General features: G+C 47.6%; 2 protein-coding genes across 3 annotated transcripts in view; one reads left to right on the forward strand and one right to left on the reverse strand.

Moving 5' to 3' along the window:
- DNM3 (dynamin 3) overlaps positions 1–21,419 on the forward strand; it is a 348,113-nt gene that overhangs the window by 260,685 nt on the left and 66,009 nt on the right. The window contains exon 20 of one of the 2 annotated variants that reach the window (XR_007497526.1): positions 5,713–6,705. Coding sequence is in view for 1 of the 2 variants with exons in the window: in XM_049776438.1 (XP_049632395.1) it covers positions 5,713–5,782 (70 nt within the window). In the remaining variant the exon portion in view is untranslated. Of the gene's footprint in view, positions 1–5,712; positions 7,063–21,419 lie in introns of those variants that run through there. The other variant, XM_049776438.1, reaches the window with a different exon arrangement.
- Positions 17,581–20,647, reverse strand: PIGC (phosphatidylinositol glycan anchor biosynthesis class C). The gene is made up of 2 exons (XM_049776577.1): positions 20,613–20,647; positions 17,581–18,877 (listed from the first exon to the last, which is right to left on the reverse strand). The coding sequence occupies exon 2, from the start codon at positions 18,751–18,753 to the stop codon at positions 17,875–17,877; it is 879 nt and encodes a 292-aa protein (XP_049632534.1). The 5' UTR covers positions 18,754–18,877; positions 20,613–20,647; the 3' UTR covers positions 17,581–17,874.

The raw sequence follows: 21,419 nt of genomic DNA on the forward strand, positions 1-21,419 counted from the left end.
TTTTTACTTGCCAAATGGGTTCCATGTGGCCTAACAAAACGTTGCAGCCACTAGAATATTACTCTTTGGGTCTCACCAGTATTTTTAAGTGTGGGGGCTGAGGGTGGTGTCGGAAGGATCTTAGGTTTGAGAGAATCCACTGAGTGTATTGATGCCACATTGGCCCACAACTGGATGAGGTTTCCCTTGGAGTGTAAATAGCAAGATTCCTCCCACCCACAAGGTCCAAGGATCCCTGCAACTGGGGCCAGGGCCACTGGGCTCCGTGGGAGGCATCCAATTCTCAGGCTGCAAAGCCCCAGGCACAGCAAATATGCTCATCCTTAATGCTCATCTTGAGTCTTCCGATGAACACCAGGAAATGGCTATTCTGATTTTCCAGTCAGGGCAATTGGCCCCTGTGATTTACAGCTTAAGCCTACAATATCCACAGATTCCACCACCATCACAAAAAGAAAAATACTGACTCCAAAATGGCAAATAGCAGGATTCCCATTCAGACTTATACAAATGCCTGGAAAATCTCATGGTTTCATGAATAAGGACAAATTATGCCCAATTTCCCCAGCAGGATTCGCCTAGACCCCAAGAAACAGGAAAAGGCATAGATGCTGTTTTTCTTGCATGATCCTGGGAAAGATAGAAACAAGCTCCTTGTTCTTTCCATGGGTGAGAACTGGTGAGCTCCAGGAGGAAGGAAGATTGATTCGGAAAACAAAGACAGTTCAACCCTGCACATGACCCAAACTGTTGTGGGGGATGATGTAGCCTGAGAAGTTTCTAGGAATGTGACTTAAGGGAGCTTAGTTTACAGTCCCCCATGTGCATGCACACACTCACACACACACACACACACACACACACACTCAACACACACACACACACACACACACACACATCCCAGTGGCAATGCTGCTATTCCCTTTGGTCCCCATGGACATTTTATTCTCTAGCAAGAACTCACAGGAGGGCAATATGGTTATATTGCCATTGGGTTAGTTCTTTAGTATAGGGAATCTAAACTGAAATTATTCCACATGGGACATGTCTAAGATACTTCCTGTACCTCCAAACACCACCAGGACTGATCCCAAGTGCAGCTAGGAATAAACCCTAAGCACCACTGAGTATTGCTTTAAAAAATATTCTACATTAGGTTGATCTCAAAGCCAACCTTAAGATTTCCCTCTAGTCAATTTACCTTCAGAACCACATTCCACGACCTACCACAGAAAATCTGCACCCAGCTCTCTCTTTAATCCACCATTCATAGCAACAGCATTCTAAATACCAATGAAAATGTCCACTGGTTTCTGAAACAACCAGAATTTCTTTCTTGCTACTTAGCTGTACTGGAAACTATTTTAATAGCCAAAATAAAATTTCACATGAGGCAAACTCTACTGTAATTATTGCCTTTCGGGGTGGAAAAGGCAACATTAGTGGTGTGTTAACTAGTGAAACCACTGTTTGAACTTCCTCCACCGATCTGAGGTCAAACTCAAGCCCCGAGTAAGACAACGGGCACTGACTTTACTGTTCTCCTTTCTGAAAGGAGATCAGAAAAGTCCCCAGGACTGGAAGGAAGTGTTGGAAACTGGGTAGATTTGAATAACTTAGCTGCTTGGCCATTCAGTGCAGGGTGCAAGTGAAGAGTGTTGACATCGTCAATCATGTTTGAACCTTTCCCTTCACTCTATAACTCTCTCAAAACTTAATACCCAAATACTAACATGTTTATTAACTCAGATCAAAGCACTTTGTCTTTGGAGGACTGTTTGCAATGGTGTCTGTTGCTTTTTTTGCCTAATATGGATTGGAACTTAATCGATGAAGTACATCTCAGAGATTTCCTTTCTTCTTCCAGGATCTCGCTCCCTCCAAAGCTTTTCTCCTGTGGTGATTGGTTGTCTTCTTAGTGACAAGACAACAGCAGATAGTGTGCACTTTGTCACTTGAGTCTGAGTTTGTTCCCTTTCCATGGATGGATACTCTCTTTAACGTACCTTTGGAAATAGAAAGGTAGCTAGCGTTTCCAATGTAGTACTTATTGTGCCTAGCTCAAAGAACAGCAATAAGGCAATCTGGAAAGTGAGGTTCTGGAACAGGCTTCAGAACTCCATGCTCCTAACACTGCTGCTTTGGACCCCCATCTTGATGGTCCTATATCTCTTAGTTGTCTCTGCTGGGCCTGGTAGGAGGGAGTGATGGGGAGAAAAACAGAATTTTGTCTCTTGGTCACATCCACCTGCCATGTACCACAGGACTACTTTCTGTGGGTGAGAATGGAGCAGCTAAATCAGAGTCTGGGGTGGCATGGGAACCTTTCTGGAGTATTGGTGTTAGAAGTGATGCTGCTTGTGCTGATCCCTTTATCTAAGCTTATAGACACATGTGGCCTTGAAAACCCTGCCAACACTTGCAGTGCCCTAGGCCTTTCCAGCCCTGCAGTTTTTCCTTACATTCATGCTTGGTGAGTGGCCTATCCAGGCCCATTTTGCAGGTTTTTTGTGAGACAGATGCCAAAAAGACATATGGGTCTCATAGATCTTTCTGTCTAGACGAGCTGTATTTAGTGACTTTAGGTCTGAATTGCTCTAGTTAATGTTTCTGTAGAACCCTGTATAAAATTTTTAAGTGTGGGCATTCCATTTAAGGTATAAAATGAAAAATAAAGATTTCTTGTTGGCACAAGATTAAAGGGGATTGGCTGAAAATTTCCTATAGGTGAAGTAATCCCAGCTCTCCTGGATGCCCACATATTTATTCAGAGCCTGCAAACTGTCCGAAGTAACAAGATTTAGTCCCCAAATCTAGCAACTGTTAAATTCATGATTGTTACTTTCCCCAATGCAAATTCTAGTTGAGGTGTGTGTGTTTATACTCATGTATTTGTATGGATATTGTGCATGGGATTGTATGAGTGCTATGTATGTGAGTGTTTAAGTGTGTGTTTATGTTTGATATTTATGTGTGATCTATGCATCGTGCATATGTGTGAATCATTGAGTGTATATGGATGTGTGGAATGGATGCATCAGCCACAGGAGAGTGTGTCGGTGGCTGTGTGTGAAATGTGTGTATGTCTATTTGTATTGTGACTATGAGTGTATGTGTGCATTGAGCAGGAGAGAGCATGTGCTCTATTTAATTCCTTCTGAAGATTGCATGGCCTGAGGCCTTCTGCTCTTGCTTCTCTTGTTTCAAAGACACCTATAGATCACTTCAATGAAGCTCCATGGATGGTTTCACTAAGAGAGAGTGTCACAAGTAGACCAACTGAACATCTTTGCCTCCCTCTGGGTGGATCTGGGGACCCACCTGGTCACCTGGAGGAAGGAGATCTGCAGGATTATCTGTCCTCACTTGGTCAGCACATAGCTAGATGCATATTGAGTGGCTCTGAGTCACACTTGGTTTCGTGGACAGGCTGCTCACAGGATTTGGGGCTTCTCTGTCTACTGGAACCTTCCTGCTTTACAGGGCTCTCCTGTTGACTCTATGACTAGGGCCTGTCTCTCCCCACCATGTCCCTTACAGGGGGCCATCCTGGTGCTCTGGGGGCAACGTTGTATGGTGCCAGGGGCCAAACTCCATCAGGCATGCCGCACTGTACAATTTTCCAGCCCAAGGATCTAGGTCTTTTGTCAACCAAAATACCCTCTAGTGTTTCTGCTTTCTGAATTAGAACTTGGAGTTGACATGTTGCTTCTATACTTGTTAGAATCAGTTCCACTTGGTTCCTTACACTGACTACAGTATTTTCTCCAGCTCTACCTCCTTCCACTAATGATTGTTCCAATCTGTCCCACTTGCCCTGTTTTCTAGAACCTTCCACCTGCAGGCTGATACTTCATGTCCCTGACTTCCAGAGGTAGATCCTGTCCTGGGTGATGCCTCTCCTACCAACTAGGAACTCCTAAGCAAGGTCTGAGAGTGCCCCACACTTTTAGACCTCCTGGGGGTGGAGAGAGTGCAGAGAGTAAGCAGAGCCTACTCGGGTCTGGGCTCTTAATCACCCCAATAAATAGAAGATTTTTAAAAATAATTTTTATTGTGACCAAAGTGAATTATGATTCTTTCACAGTAATATTTACAGTAAGAGATAGCAGATTTTAAGAACCATTGCAGCACACTTTCTGTCCTGCCCACTGAAAACCTTCCTGAATGGATGTGAACTTGACTCTGTCCACAAGCTGTAACCCAAGCGAAGCCGAGGTGGTTGTCATTCTGTGAGCAGCCTCCATTGAGCCTCTGGGACAAGATCTGGGGATACCAGGCCAGATGTTTGAATTAGGGCCGAAAAAGCATGTGCATTCCACTTTATCTCCGAGATGAATGTGCACAGAATATTGTGTCTGTAGCATCAGAGCCGCACACTGGTTTTCTGAGCTCACATGTTCTGAGCTCACATTCCACACTCATGAAATACATTCATACTTCCCTAGTGACATCCAGTCTAAAATCACAGGTTCACCAGGGTAAACAGGCATTAGCCTGGCCTCTGGCTTAGTGGTGAGCACAGGCCCCATGTGTGTGAACTGGAGAAGTTCAGTGCATGTAATAGTGTGTGTGGTGACCTTTGGGGCTGGAGCACCCCCCCCACTACCCTCCAATTATGATTCTGACCTGGTCAGATTCCTGTGTCATGTCCAGGCACTACTTGGTCCTGCACTTTCCCATGTGCTACCTACCTTCTTGGCAGATCTTGCTAAATGCTGGGTGCATGCTGAGAGCCAAGTCCAGAACACGAGGTCCGTATTCTCACTGGTAGTTTATAAGTGAGTAAGGATGTGTTTATGGGCCGAGTGGCTGGATGTGTATGAGTGGGGGTTCAGGAACTCCAGATCTGAGTGAGCAATGAAAGGATGCGAGAAAGTTGTCCCTGCTTGTTCCAGAAAGTCATTTCCGGTTCTGCGTGGGGGCTAGGGGAAGTCTGCTGTCTCTTCGGACAAGCCCTATCTGTCTATAGATAAAATCTACATAAGATCTATATGGTGCTAGATCCAGGTAGGGTTTTCCTGCTTCAAGTTCAGGGCTGAGATAGGCACATCTTCAAGGGAGTAAAGCTCTAAGGGAGTCGGAAGTGGTGCGCATCACCCCAGGACTTGGTTTAACTGCACCTTTTCCATGCTGGTCACTGCATGAACACGTGTGTTCCTGGTGTTGCATTAAATAATTAACGATGAGGCTGGATGGTGGAGGATACCATCCAGCCCACATGGCTCTGCAATCTCCATGCAGCCGGCAAGTTCCAGGCCCAGGTGAAATCACTCACTCACACGCAGCCATCAGGAAGAATCATCTTTATTCATGCCCTAGCCACCACAGGTGTGTGGCCTATGTCAACCTTTCAAGCATTCAGCAATATTTTGCTAGCCCTGCATCTTATCTCCTGTTAGCCATCTTCCCTCTGGGCTCCATGGCCCAAAGATCCAAAAGCCAGGAAGCCAAGCCGGGCCAAAAGAGAAATGGCAAAAGCGCCTGAATCCCCTGGCTCAGAGGTTTATCTATCCTTTTCCAGACCCCTCCCAGAAATGGGAGGTCTTGCAGGTAGTTACACCTATTATCCGGTTCCCAAAACTCCTCCCAGATATGGGTGGGTCTTGGGGTACACCACACCTGGAGGGGGGCATCTTTACCTTGGGGGTGACCTTCTTTGGGCTTTCTGCACTTACCTCTTCACCTGTCTCTCTTTCTTTCTCTTTTTAGCCGAAGACCACCCCCATCACCAACTCGTCCCACTATAATCCGCCCGCTAGAATCCTCCCTGTTAGACTAAGGAAGTGGTTGGCATGGCAAATTAATTACTAACGAATCCTGCAAAGGTGACCTGTTTGCTAACCGCAGCTGTAAGTTGTGAGTAGCCCCCCACGTGGACCTCAGTAGGTGGTAACCAGTCTCACTAACGTGCCCCTCACCACTGTGGCTCAGGGGACCAGGCTAGACAAGCTTCACCCCTGAAAACTGCTGCTCCCTTGAGGCTGGACGGTTGAGTCCACCAAGGCTGAACCACCAGCCTAGCCCTTGGCTCTTATTCAAACACACATTGGACACGTTTTTCCAGGTTACGGGAAAAGGGATCCCCCATCTAAAGCCAAGCAAGCTGGAGTCGCCCACCTGTTCCCTACCCACTAGGTTTTGGCTGGTATGGATGTGGTCCCCTCGGCCTGTTCCTCTCCCTCTCTGTGTCACAAGACTGTTTGAAAGTGGCTCTATGCTCACATCGGGATTCCACAGTGATCGAAAAAAAAGGAAAGTGTTTCCAGAGGCATAAGAAGGTTCACAGGGGCAACATGAATGCCGGCCTTGTTCCACACAGCTGTGCCTCCTAATGTGTTTTTGCTCTGTGCTAGAAGGGTTTTCAATAACAAATGGAAAGTGGTTTCTCACTGTCGGTCAGTAGGTTTGGCTACTGTCACAGTGAAAGGTAGGAGCAATATTTGACATCGCTAGAAGAAGACAGGGGTAGGGGCATGCATTGTTTTCTAAAATAGTTGGGGATTGGAATGAGGCTAACTTGAGCAATATTTAATTTTTCATGAGGACCCAGATTTAGACACAACTTGCTTTGACTCCCTTCAACTTATCATTTAATCATTTGCTTGGAGCAAGTCATTCTCTCTTTCCATGCTAACATGGAGCTCCTTGAAGGAAGAATGTATCTGTTTTTTGAATGGAGGTCACACCTGGCGGTGCTCAGGAGTTACTCCTGGCTCTGTGCTTAGAAATTGGCAGGCTCAGGAGACCATATGGGATGCCAGAAATCAAACTGGAGTCCATCTGGGGTTGGCCGTGTGCAAGGCAAACATCCTACTGCTGTGTTATCACTCTGGCCCCTGTATCTGCTTTTTATAGAGTAGGTTGAAGGTCATTTTATATCCAGGTTCTCTTCCCAGCAAGTCAGGGGCCTCATATAAGTTTTCCCTTCTCAAATGGAATCTGGGCTAAAAGGGGGATATCAAGCATTAAGAACTGAGCCAAGAGAGAGCTCGCCCTTAGATTTGTCTAATTTTGTGCTCTCTCTACAGCTCCTTTTTAAAAAAAAAGAAAAAAAAAGTACTAAGATTTTCAGCTCTAAAGCAAGTCAATAATTTCTAGGCTTTCCAAAACAGCTCAGAGCAGTTTTGCCCCTGGGGGTTAATAGTGCAGTCCTGAGGCTATGTTTAGGACTACCTTGGATGATTAGAATGCAAGAAACAGCAGGAAACCAACTGGAATTTTGTCTGCTAACTCTTCCCAGACGCAGCCCCAGGATGCATTGGCAAGTGGGGTCCCCGTTGCACTATTTCATAGTCTGCAGAAGTAAATCAGGTTTCACCCACCGAAATGTCTCGCTTTGAAAGCAGCAAACATGATTTGTATGTTCACTTCACTTTAATTTCCTGTGTAGTTTATACCCAGCACAGACCCCCATAAAGCACGAAGTAAAAAAGCGTTTCATGATTATTAAAACTAGACTCTGCCAAGGCAAATGGCATTATGTTGAACTTACTCTAAAGGGTTACTGCTCACTCACCCACTTACCCTAAGTGAAAACCAGAGACTACACTGACCAAAAAGAGCATTTCAGAGTTTAAGTTAGAAGGGAACTCTAAATTTACCCATAGCTCCTTTTTCCTCAGTGGCAGGGGAAGGGGTGATTCCTTAAGAATGGAGTGCCTGTGAAAGCTCCATCCTGTATTTTAAAAAGTCACCGCTTCATGGAAATGTGCTCATTGAGCATTCATGATAAATTGGGTGTTGATCACCCATTGCCTGTCAAGAGTCCTGATGTTTTGTTCTCTGAATTCTTCCAAAATAGGCTGCTAACAGATTTTTATCCTGAACCGTTTGGCTTTGTCCTCACTGTGGTTTTGCGTTTTGCTGTATTTCAAAAATTTCCTTCTGTTAAAGGAAAATATTGTGGATAACCACTGGTGTGTTCTTATATCAGCATAAACCATGTCAAAGAAAATGGGAGATTCCCGCCCTCTACCTCCAGTTTCTTTCCACTGAGCTGACACAGTCCTGAGCAACAGCATTTGTTTTCTCCTGCTCTGGCTCATACATACATTGTCATCCTAGGGTCTCTGTCTTTCTTGTTTCTTTTTTTTTTTTTTTTTTTTTTTTGGTTTTTGGGCCACACCCAGCAGTGCTCAAGGGTTACTCCTGGCTGTCTGCTCAGAAATAGCTCCTGGCAAGCAGAGGGGACCATATGGGACACCGGGATTCGAACCAACCACCTTAGGTTCTGGACCAGCTGCTTGTAAGGCAAACACCGCTGTGCTATCTCTCCGGGCCCTTTCTTGTTTCTTTTTATAGGTGCTTTTTTACTCCATTTTTCCCTGGCAAGTTATTTCTAAGAAAATCCGGGACACACCTGGAATCATGGCAGCCATGTTAGGAGACTAGTTGGCTGCTGGCTGATCCTGTATCAGTAGAATTAATCCATTTTCCCACAGCTTTGCTTCTCGCTTGGAGGAGACAGGGGTGGACTGAGGTGTGAGGTGTGTTCACAGCACTAGTATCAGGACCAAAGATGGGGATGTTGCTTAACAAGCTTTCTCCATGCCCCGCACCCCCACATACACACCCCTTCTCTGCAGGGTTGATTTCTCTTCTTCACGAGTTGTTCAGATCCTTTCTGAGCATTAGACACAGATCCACCGTGGCTAGTCTAGTCAAACAAAGGACTCCATTTTTTTTTTTTACAATTCAGGAAAATAAACAGGCAGATTTATCTTATTGACACATGTTAACTCTTGCATGTTTACTAACTGGAATAACCATTTATGCCATTGTGGACAGGTGTACGGATTATTGAGCTAGTGTTGATTTAGAGCAGACCTATTGCATTTCCAGAAATACACCCAAATACTGCTTTTAGCTGTGTTCTTTGATATACAAGAATAGTAGCAATCCTTAGGACATTGCTTACTTACTCAGATACAAACACATCATTTCCCAAACGTTCAAAGGAAACTAGTTCCTGTCCTATAACTAGAAATCTTCTCAACTTAGAATTTAAAGTCATATAGATTAATTTTGTGACATTATTGCATGGACCGTAGCCATAGTTTTCAAATATGAAATGGGACTGAATACCAGTTATGTGATATTGTTGCTGTTTCCTGCGTACAACCAAGACTTCCCGTGCATGTGTCTCTCCATGTGAATTCATTTCTGTAAGCACTTGTGTTTCGTGCCCCTTTGGGTAGACTCTTAAAATACCACAAGCATGAGTGTGATTGTATGTTACTGTACATGTGTAAGTCCATGTATAGGTGTTAATGTGAGTATATACATGTGCTCTGTTCCTATGTGTTTGAATTTATTTTTCAAACTGCTAATATATGAGGTAGCTTTGGAAGCTCTTCTATATCTGAAAAAAGTGGCTTGCTTCCATAAAACACACAAAGCATATGAAATTTTCTCCAATTGTCTACCTTCCTAAGAGGCACAGAGGTCAGAATTATCCTAATGATGACCTGGAACAGTAACAATGTTAGACATTTACACTTAAATCACTGTTGTCTCAGAAGTTCCCACTAAAGGTTTCATGGTTGATTAAGAAGAATGAAATCTAGAGGCCTAACTTTTAAGATACTTATTAAAATTATGTATCATTCTAAAAAAAAATTATGTATCATTCTGAATTGTTCTTTTGGACCCTAAAAATCCTAACTTGGTCTGCATAATCCATTTTCTCTCTATTGTAATTGTAAAAAAATATAAAATAAAAATAAATTAGAGGTATATAGCAATTTAAGTAAAGTTGCAGGTTTTTCTCAGTAAATTTGCTAAAACTTCAAGGAAACAAATTCCTTCACCCCTTTGTGGGATGGCAGTCCCCCACCTACATTTTCATTTGACTTTCATTTTGGGAGCAATATAATGATCTCAGTTTGATGGGAATCTTGCTGACCAACGAAAGCCTTAGTAGCAAATCTCTGAACCTCTGAAATGTAGGAGCCAAGGATAGTAGAACTCAAGCTGTGAGCTTCTCCTCTCAGCAGGAAGACCTCCATCTTTAAGTCCCAATTCTGCCCTCTCTTGGGCCCTGTCAGATTGGCATATCCACAAGGCACATGATACACCATTCTGAACACACTTTAGAGGTTCTGAGGTGTGCGTAGCCCATGTGTCATTCTTTGTACTCCTGTGCACAAGTATGAAGCTGTGTGTGAAGCCTGGGAAGACTAAAGGAAGAGCTGCCTGCCTCTCTTCAGACTTGCTTTCGCCGGCATCTGAGGGAGGCTTCTCTCCTCTCCCATCTGGGCTTCCACCCCTGCCCTGCTCACTGGGTGTGCCCTGCTTCCTTAGCTGATGTGCCCCGGCAATTCTCGACCTTTGCGCACACTGTAGTATGTGGAAAACAACAGTAAACTCACACTGTCTCGCCTGCCACATTGTCTGCTGCTGGCTTAATCAGAGTTTCCCTCCATGCGTTGTCTGAGTTCATATGGACAGTCTTGTTTCCTCTCTCCCTTTTCTGAATAAACTCCCTCTTTGGCTTTTTCCATGAAGCAGCAGTATACCAATGCAAAACCTTGTCTTTGGCTGTCAAATGTGTCATGTGTACTCTCTCCACTGTCTCCTTGGCAGTCAGGGTGTCCTAATGTGGATCTGGATGGACTATGTGAAGGTCATTTGGGAAGCCAGTTCCTCCAGATGCTGTCGCTCTTGAAGGTCACCTGTACCTCTTGTGAAAATGTGAAGCTGTATTTCTGAACCCAAAATAAATGATACTGTCTGAAAGCCAGGGCCCCTTCCTCATTCTTGGCTATGTTTGAGGTATGCCAGGGCCTCAGATCTGAGATCTGGGGATATGGAGATCACTTTCCCTTCAGTCTGGGCCCCAAGTTCCCCGTGTGGTGATCATAGAAGTTGGCCTTACACTCTTGAGCTTGTAACTGGAGGGGCGGGAGGCCTGTCCTTGCTGGTCAGGGCCCACAGTGGAATTTGGCAGCATGCCCAGAGACCCTGACATGGCTGGATGCTGTACCTTACTGAGAGGCACTGGAAAGGAGACACACAGACTCACCTTTCCTGCCCCCATTTTGTCCTTGTCCCTTTGCATCTTCGAGGGTGAGGATGGCTCTACTGTAGGACACTGGATGAGGGTGTAAGGACATGACCAGGCCAAACACCTGTGTGGCTTATTCGTGTGTGTTGGAATGGGGTGAAGTGTGGTCACCACATGGTTTTTCTATTCAGAACAGTCTCTTATTGAATTTTTTTTTTTTTTTTTTTTGCAAATTTGTGATTTTGAAACAATTCCCAGTGCATGGTGCCAGCAGGGGGCAGTAGATCATCTGTTCAGGTTTTTTCCAAATTCCCCTTCTCTGCTGGGCCCTTTCAATGCCTGCCTAGCACATGCAGAGTCCCATCGTTGGTGCCACACAGCACCCACAAACTCCCGAATGGAGCCACCTTTGAAAAGTCAAAACTCACAGAGTCAAGGCAAATGGGTGAGCTGCCCGTGAGATCTGCTCAGGTTTCCAGCCCGTTCCACCTGGAGAGGGCTTTGGCATGGGGAACAGTCCCTTTGGCACCCTGGACTTGGCATCAGCTACATGAACCCCCTCCCTGCCCCATGGAGGTCTTCGAAGGCCTCCAAGGCTCCCTCAACCTTGTCACCAGGCAGGTGATCAATTTTGGGCCGCCTGACAGCAATTTAATTGCACTTTCTCCACAAAAACTCCAGGGAGAGCCCACTCCTGTTCCCCCTTCCCCAGATTGCTCCAGCTAAACTTGAAGGCCCCCCACAGTCAAGGGCTGGTCCCTGTAGCAAACTCTTCATCATTTTGATGGGAGCAGGCTTAAGGGAGAGGGCGTTCCCTCTTCCCAGGGCCAGCTGACATGGAGCCCAAGAAAAGGTCGCCTTTTCATCCATGGGCCGAAAAGAACCTGGCAATCGCTTCTCGGCCTTTTGGCTAAGATCAAGTGAAAAGAGCCTAGTGCGTTAGGCTCCATGACTGTCTTTGAGAAGGTGAAAAGATTTCGTGTTTGTATTTTGTATAGCACTCTTGCTGCTCCCTCTTACAGGCCTTAGGGGAGAGTGAATGAGTGTATGGCCCTGCTGAGAAGGGCCCTGAGCATGGCAGACCAGCTTGAAGGGAGAAGGTACTCAGGCTTGAAGCAGGGGGACATCTTTCTCCACTCATGGAGCTGAGGTCAGGGCCCACCAGTCTTCTCATGCAGAGGAATGTGAGCATGAGACACATGTCTGGGGTAGAGCTGATAGAAGCCAGCCAAGCCAGGGAGGGGGAGAAAGATGCAGAACCCAAATACCACTCACCCTGAAGACATAAGGGCCAGTGTAGTTGCACCCAACTCTGAGCCAGAGGGAAATTCTACAGAGGCATGCTCCCCCATCGCTTCCCTGGGAAGGCAGATACTTGAGCAGGATTCCTCTCTATAAATCCAAAATGGGCACCACCCCAACATTGTCTGGTGGTGATCCCAGGTCTGATCTCTCATTATAGAAAAATTTCCACCTCTGATATTTCTCTGGCCCTCTGAAGGTAACCTCCCCCCCCCCATATATGGGTACCATTGGGGGAAGGTGGAGGATGCACATGAAGAGGGTGAGGAAAGAGAGAGGTAGCAAGAGCCAGAAAGGGCTTTGTCCCCTGTGCTGTCCCCAGCACCCCTTGCCAGGCAGCCTGAACCAGCCTTCCAAACACCAGGCTCCAGGGCTCACCCTTGCCTCTTGCAGGGAGTTCTGGCAACCAGCCAGTGGCCTCGACCTGGCCTTCCCTTCACCCCGCACAGCTGCTTCTCTGTCTGACTTGAAGTGATTTTCTGGGATAGTTTTGCATGCTCTGGCTGCCTCTGGTTTATCATTTGAACAATTGCTTTCTTCCTCTGCATCTGTGCTTTTCATTTTTTGTTGTTTTGTTTTGTTTTGTTTTCACCAGGCGACCCCCTCCTGCTGTTCCAGGGCGACCATCCTAACCCCATCATCCATCTCCTCTTGTCCCCACCACCATGTCTCTCCCTGATATTTAAAAACCTTACCTTCCATTTGCATTGTCATATGTACATAAAAACTTTTATTTTTGATCCATATCTATAATAAAAATAAATTTTATTCTATATTAAAAAGTGGGGTTTCTGTTTTGTTTTTTGGGGGACACACCTGGTGGTGGCGCTCAGAGGTTACTCATGGCTCTGCACTAAGAAATTAATCCTGGAGGGCTCAGTGGACCATATGGGATGCTGAGGATCAAACCTGGGCCAGCCACATCTCTCCACTGTACTATTACTCTGGCCCCTTTAAAAAGAAACGACCCAAAAATAAATAAATAAAAAGAAATAACCCAAGTGAAAGTGTGTGTCTCAACCCAAACCAGGTATGGTGGGAAATAGAGTTTGAGCTTTGAAAGAGCTCTGAGTGGGAAAAGGTTGGTTTGCACTTCTTAAAGCACTGTGTTTTAAGATATACTGATCCTCTCTGTTCAGCTGTCCAATGGAAGAGTGCAAGGATGAAGCAAGAATTTGGGGAAGGAAACTGATAAAGCAAGAATTTGTCTAGAAAAGATAAAGGAGACTAAATTTTTCTCAGCAGGCACCCCCCTATGAGTGCTACTTAGAGGGTAATTCTCAGGAGCCAGGGATCCAAGTAGGGGTCTCCCACACACTACACACACTTCATATATGTGTTCTACCACCTGGGCCCATCTCTGGCATAAGACTGAATGATTTCACTGTACCTCCTGAAAACCCAGGAATCCTGCATGTTCCGTTTGGCCAAACCCAGGGGATTGGGGGTGCAGGTTGTTCAAAGGTAAAGTAGCAGGCAAGAAGAATGATGCCTGGTACAGAGGAACAGCAGCTCCGTAATCCTTGAATGGCCACTCCGGACCCGAAAGTTGAAGCTCTCATTTCATACATCTCCCCCAGATGGATCCAAGTGAAATATTTATTACTAAGGGCATACAGTCCGCCTTGCCAAATACGTGCTGTGAAGCCTTCCCGGAGGTTTGAGAATCCATGAAGAATTTCTTCTGGGAGGTTTACATGGTCAGAACCGGAATGTGAGTCTTTCCTCAGAAAAGCACTTCCCGCCAGCAGCTGGGGATGGAAAGTGAGAAGCTGCCCTTCGGGACCCATGCTTCCCAGAGGCAGTGCAGACAGTGAGGGGGGCAGGAGCCTCCATCTAGAAGAGATATATACCACACTAACAAGGCTTTCTGAACCACACAGGACTAGGCTCTGAACCCCCAAAAGCAAAACCAGTTCATGTCTCTTGCCTTTTATGAAGAGGGTACTAGCCGTTTCACTGAGGTGGGATCCCCAGGCCAAGTGAGCATAAGTAGAGGCACTGGGCCAGTCAGGGTTCCTATATAGGCCCATGTGCCTTTCCTTGGGCTTCCAGTCAGCGCTTCTCCTTCCAACACACCCCTACACACCACCAATTCCCCCAAAGTACAGGAGGTGATTGGAAGCATTCACCTGGAAGGACTCACAGGGGATTGACACTGCCACAGTGTCAAGTGGGGCTATATAATATGTTTAGGACTTAAACTGAGCAAAGGAGTCTTTTATTTATTTATTTTTTTGAAGGGGAGGGCCATACTAGATACATAGCACCAGAGCATCTCTAGGTGTGGCCCAACTCTTCTGCTCCTAGAGCAGTTAGAACAGGGCTTGGAGGCTGTGGGCTTGGCCACAGGTTTCGATGCCGAGGCCATTGTCTTGAGTTCTAGAACACACACACTTGATCTGACGACACTTTGGAACCTTCCAGAGCATTCCAGGTCCTGGTCGAATTATGACCCAGGAGGGGGAAGCAGAACTTACAGGAACCTGCCAGAGGACTGACTTAGCAATGCCCCAGGAAAGGCTGCGCAGTGAGGAGGGTAAGGAGGACGGTCACAGGATCCATGGAGCTCAAAGTCATCAGATCACTGGCGCCAGTTTCCGACTGCGCCCAGGGATCTCAGAGTTGTCTCTGCGGCTAGAGACAGAAAGAACACCCCAAAGATGAACCAGAAAAACCCTAAAGATAGGCTAGGTGCTCCCCCCGCCTCCGCCCCAGCTCCTTCCCTTTAGGGCTCCGCAAAGTGCACATCTTTTCTTTCCCACAGCGCCCATCCCTCCTCACCCTCACATTTGATTCTCCTTTCCCTCCAGTTGTTGCTACTTCCTACTTAGGTTATCTCCAGAATGGAAGTCCTTCTAGAGCAGCGCTTCTTGGCCTTGCTGCCTGTCCCCCTCAGAGAAATAACTGGTCCCGGCTTCCCTGGAATCTATATTTCAAGGGGACAAAGCACCCCCATTCCTTCCTCCCTTCTTTGCCAGGATGCCCAGACTTCCACTGCTTCTCAATATAGTCGTCCGCCAGGTGGCGCTGTGCACTGCCCACATCCCTTGCCTGCCCATGAAAGTTGTAAGGCGTGTGGCTGGCGCCCTCTGCTGCCTTTTGTTTTGTTTTTGTTTTTGTTTTTGGGTCACACCCTGCGGAGCTTGGGTTACTCCTGGCTCGGTTCTCAGCAATCGCTCCTGGCAGGCTCAGGACCATATGGGATGCAGGGATTCGAACCACCATCTGGATCGGCTGCGTGCAAGGCAAACGCCCTACCTCTGTGCTATTTTTCCGGCCCCTGCTGCCTTTATTTTATCTTGTCCCCCAACCCCAGCCTCTGGCTCAGGACAAAACTTAGGATGGCTCTTTCCTTCAGCAATTCAACCAGATGTTCTAAGGCTCATGTTTACGATGGGCACAGCATCTGTGCAGAACACATGTATGGTCATCTGGGCCACAATGGCTGGAGTTTGGGGGAGAGGGGTAAAGTCACAAATGCAGTTCTGACATACTGATCCTTTCCCCTTTCCCTGTACACTGGCATGCGCGGACACACACACACACACACACACACACACACACACACACACACACACACACACACGAGACTGTGAATACTTATAACTTACTTCCCACCCATGCACTCAGCATACATCCCATTCGCAGTAGAGAACAGAAGGTACGTGCCATCTAAAAGCTGCTCCTCTGAGGGGTCTTCCTGCCCTAGTGGGATTGTTTTGATGGAGGCATCCAGCAGTGCTCAGAGCTTAATCCTGGCTTAGCCCTCAGGGACCAGTCCTAGCAGGGTTTGGGAAGGCCATATGAGGTGCCAGGTACTGAACCTAGGCTAGCCACATGCAAAGCAAGCACTCTGTTCACAGTAAAGTCTCTTCTGCATGTTCCTCAGATTTTAAATAAATTTATTTGATCTGGAATCTCTGGTGTGAAATAAACTTCTAGGGAGAGAGAGACATAGCCACTGACCACCAATCAATCCTCTTGTGGGGGACTAGCAGTCTCTTGGCTGTGCCTGGGGTTCAACATTCCATCCTCCAGTGCTTGGAGGGGGCACCAGGTTCTTGGCATGAAAAACTGAGACCTCAAGCAGCTGAGCACCTGAACCCAAACCAATCACTCAGTGCCTGTGGAGAAGCTGGGCTGCACCCCATCACCTGTATACCATCACCCAAATTCAGGCCAGTTTGGTAGGATGGTGGGGAAAGTATTTGCCTTGCACACCAACCCAGATTCGATCCCCAGCATCCTATATGGCCCCCTGAGCACCGCCAGGGAATTCCAGAGTGCAGAGCCAAGAATAACACCCCCCCCAGCACGAGCACCACTAGATGTGGCCCAAAAACAAAACATGAAAAAATAAAGTCCAAAAAAGAAGTCCAAATGCCTGACTTAGTCTCACTAATTGTCACTAACTCTGTCACTTATCCCTCTCATCCACATCCCCTCAAATGCCCATCACCCTGGTCTCCAACAATCTCCCAACCAGAGGCTGATGCCCACTACAACCTGCCTGTGGGTGCATTTGGAAACTTGATTTAAATGGGACAGAATGTGCAAGTTCAGATTCCATGTTTTAAAAAAAAAAAAAATGACGGGGCCGAAGAGATAGCACAGTGGTAGGGCGTTTGTCTTGCACACAGCCAATCCGGGACGGACCCAGGTTCAATCTCTGGCATTCCATATGGTTCCCCGAGCTTGCCAGAAACAATTCCTAAGTCTAGTAGAACTAAGAGTAAACCCTGAGTGTCACTGGGTGTGACCCTTAAATTAAAAAAAAAAATCGGGGCCGGGTAGGTGGCACTGGAGGTAAGGTGTCTGCCTTGCAAGCGCTAGCCAAGGAAGGACCGTGGTTCGATCCCCCGGCGTCCCATATGGTCCCCCCAAGCCAGGGGCGATTTCTGAGCACATAGCCAGGAGTAACCCCTGAGCGTCAAACGGGTGTGGCCCAAAAACCAAAAAAAAAAAAAAAAAATCACAGAGATTTCATGTAGTTGAAATCTCAAGGAGACTCCAGGGACATCCAGTGGGTACTGTGATGGCTACTCATGGGCAGAGCTGCTTTGAGAGCACCACTGGGCAAGAACAAAGCACATTGTGCTCCCACCCACCTTTGCTACCAGCCCTAAAGCCTTTTTTTTTTTTTACCCCATTGAAACCCCACCAGAGCTCAAAGCACCAAGCTCAGTTCTTTATCAAATACTCCCAGATGACTGCAGCTATTGACCTTAGCCCCTTGGCATCCCGCAATGAAACAGATATGACATTACCCAGACATTCTTCTTTATTTTTCTCTCTTCATGCCCCTTGTTCATGTCTGCTTACAAAACAATCATGAGACAAGTGGGTGGCTATACTGGAGGAGTTTTAAATAGAGGACACCTCACTTCATATGTTCCAGTGCAGCAAGTAACAAGTCAAAGCAGTTTGGTTCACCCGGTAAAGAGAAGCACCCGGCCCTGCCCAGCGCTGCCTGCCCCAGTTTGCTTTTCCTGGGCTCTGTTTTTCTGTTTCTGGGCAGCTGCTGGGTGGGCTGGGGCACAGAAATCACAGAACCGAGGCCCTCATCTGAGGAACCTGGATAAGTCCTCTTTGATTTCAGCCTCATCCCAAGGCCCGTGGATGTTCTCTTTAAAGAGCTGTTGGTGGATGAGGTAGAAAGGGCAGAGGCAGGAGATGGTGAGCAGCAAAAGGGCAAAGAGGATGGCACCCACAACACTGATGGACAACAGGCCCGCCCAGGCTGTTAAGGCAAAGATCAACGTGATGGCTACGTGGCAGCGTGGTGTGCAGGCCTTGAGCTTCTTCTGCAGCATGGGCCACAGCGCAAATATCTGGATGGCGAATGTGACCATGATGAAGGCATGTAGGGAGCGTGGCAGTCTCGAGGCTAGGCACACCGAGGCAAAGATGGCCATGTTCAGAGACAGGGTGCTGGATACAATGGCAGCATTGGCCCCGTAATCAAAGAAGATGAGGTGGCCCAGCAGCATGAATACCGACATGGCATATATGGTGTCAGTGCTTACCGACTCAGTTAGGGTCTTAAGCACTGGCGAGAAGCCATAGGTGAAGGTGATAAAGACCAGGGCACTCTTAAGATCGGCCCAGCGAGTACGCCTGCTCTTCCTGCGCCCTTCGCCACCATCAATGATGTCAAACAGGGCATAGCCCACCAGAGAGGAGGCCAGGCCAGCACCGAAGAGCCAGTGAGGGGCCAGAAGCCCCTCGTCCAGGTACCACCAGATGACCATGAAGACACACACACTGCACAGCTGCTGGACCACCACACTGGACTCAAAGACCACTGCCCAGTACTGGTACTTGCGCACATGGATGTTCTTCTGCAGCTCCTCCAGGAAACGCGGGTCCACATAGTTGTCAGGAAAGGGCTGGCGCTCATATAGTACCTTCTGCCACCGGATGTCTGTCTGGGCACACATCTTCCTCTTCCTCTTCCTCCCCCGTGGAGGGGGCTGGGCGCTTATCCTTTGTCAAGTTTTGCAATGACCCTTCTCCAGAACACCCATGCTGTGCCCCCAAACCTTCCTGCTGCCACAGATGGTCCTAGAAGGAGAGAAATCATGACTGAGGCTTCCAGGAACCCTAAGGTGGAAGTTCTGAGTTAAGGTCAAAGCGATGGGGCTGGGGTCATAGCATAGAAAGAGGGGGTGCTTGCCTTGTATGTGGCCAACCTGGGTTCAATTCCCCATACCCCACCTGGTCCCCTCCACGCCCCATCTGGAGGAATCTGGATCAGGTTCCCATCTGGAGTGCAGAGCCAGGAGTAAGTTAAGCACTGCTGGGTGTGCCTACACCCCCCCCCAAATAGATCAAATGGCCTTCAGAGCCCCCTAAAAGCCTTTAACTTTAATGCCCATTGTTTGATGCCCAGAGTTAGTAAACAACCCTGGAGACAGTCACCTGGTCTGGCACTAAGGCTTCACAGCAGACTAAACGGTTCTCCCTTCACTTGCAGCAGGCACGTGAGGGGTTACTTTCCAGAGACTCAGCTGTGGGCTCAGGGCCCTCATTTATAATTCTCCAAGTGCATTGATTGCCCCAAAAGGTGGGACTCTACAAAATCAGGGCAGCTTTGCCCAAGTTAACTAAAGTAGCATAATCAGATTCAAATCAAAGTTTGGCTCCCAGACCTGTGTGCCTCCCTCTCCCATTAGTGGCCTTTGGAGACCCCCTAAAAGCCTTGAGGCTGTACTGGAGACTTTCTTTTTTTTTTATTTTATTTATTTATTTATTTTTGGCCACACTGTTTGATGCTCAGGGGTTACTCCTGGTTAAGTGCTCAGAAATTGCCCCTGGCTTGGGGGGACCATATGGGACGCCAGGGGATCGAACTGCGGTCCTTCCTTGGTTAGCGCTTGCAAGGCAGACACCTTACCTCTAGCGCCACATCTCCGGCCCCTGCACTGGAGACTTTCTAGCAAAGGCTTTCATCAAGTCCGAATCCAAATTGGCTTCTGCTTTCAGAGAAAAAAGGTAGCAGTGGGAGAGTTGACTGGGCCATTTAGAGGCTGAGTTCTTTCTAGTCTCTGGGGCACCTCACGCTTCTACCACTCCCTATTTAGGTCTCCCCCCATGAGCACAGGAGTGCCGGGGCCCTTCTGCAGAGAGAAAGGGAGGCTAGTGCTAAGGTCCTCTGAGAAATCTGGAGAAACCCCGCCTTGCCCGACCCCAGGACATCCTGGTGCCCCTTGATGCAGCAAAGACCCTGTAGCCCAGAGACTTAGCAGTTAGCAGGATCCCCAGATAGCCAGTCTGGGAATATAGGGAGATAGATAGATAGATAGATAGATAGATAGATAGATAGATAGATAGATAGATAGATAGATAGATATATTGAGAGACATATATATAGACATACATACATATATAGGGATATAGAGATATTAATATATAGTATATAGTAATATTATTTATATATCATGTTATATAAATAATATATTAAAACTATATTATAATATATATTAGGGATATAGGGAGTCTGGGGCTCCCTGAAAGAATTTGGAAGGACTTCGAGGGGAGCCGGCTGGGCGGTCCCGGGGGGGGGGGGGGGGATTGCAGGTTTGGAGAACCCCAGAGGAACAAAAAAAGAGGATTCCTGGAAGATAAGGCGGGAAAGCAAGCTGGGAGGTGGCCCTGGAGACAGGTTAGGGCACCAGACAGACAGGAAACGTCCTCAGAGGGATTGCACAGCCAACGGGGCCTAAAGGGGCACCCCCAGCCCAGGAGCTGGCAGAGGAGGCGGCCCTGATCGGTGGAGTCCCCCCACAACACCACCTACCAGAGATCTCCGGCAGGTGCGCGGCCAGGGACAGACCTGTCAACTCCTCCTTTCTCATCCGGGACACAGAAGTCATAGCACTTCCGGCCCGCCCCGAGTGCGCGGCTAGAGCGTCCCCCGGGCTGAAGATCCGCTGCTGCCCCCTGCAGGTCATCCTGGAAGAGGAGGACCGCCGAGAACCGGGCAAGTAGTTGGAAGTCCCTGCAGCAGACCTAAGAGAGCAGCCTAGAGCTGTTAGCGATTCGACAGCGCTGCAGATGATAAGTTTGGGCGTCCAAGTACCCAGCGCTTGTTCAGTTGCAGGCGACACGGTGCTGGATGGTTCGGATGTCCATGCACTCTGGGTCTAGTGCGCTGCTCGGAGATGGTCACACTTAGTCCAAGGCCCTGCAAGGCTAATTTGGAGACCACACCCCCCCCCAAGAGTGGGCTTGTTGAAATCACTAACGAAGCAGAACCCCACCGCAGTGATAAAGAAGCAGAGCTGGGGTGGCAGGGAGACAAAGGGTGTAGCCAACAAGCTCAGGTTTGATGTCTTTTCAGGGGGGCACACCCGGCTTTTCTCAGAGGTTACTCCTGACTGGACTCAGGAATCACTTCTGGCAGGCTCAGGGGACCATATATGATGCCGAGGATCGAAAACGGGTCCTCTGCATGCAAGACAAAGGTCCTACCTGCTATAGGATTTCTCAGGCCTGAATTTTTTTCTAACTTAATTTTTATTCTTTTGTTTTATGAATCACTCTCAGTGTTGCTCATGGGTTACTCCTGGCTCCACACTCAGGGATCACTCCTGATGATGCTTGG

This window comes from Suncus etruscus, chromosome 7, assembly GCF_024139225.1.
Source record: "Suncus etruscus isolate mSunEtr1 chromosome 7, mSunEtr1.pri.cur, whole genome shotgun sequence".
In the NCBI taxonomy this organism is placed as follows: domain Eukaryota; kingdom Metazoa; phylum Chordata; class Mammalia; order Eulipotyphla; family Soricidae; genus Suncus; species Suncus etruscus.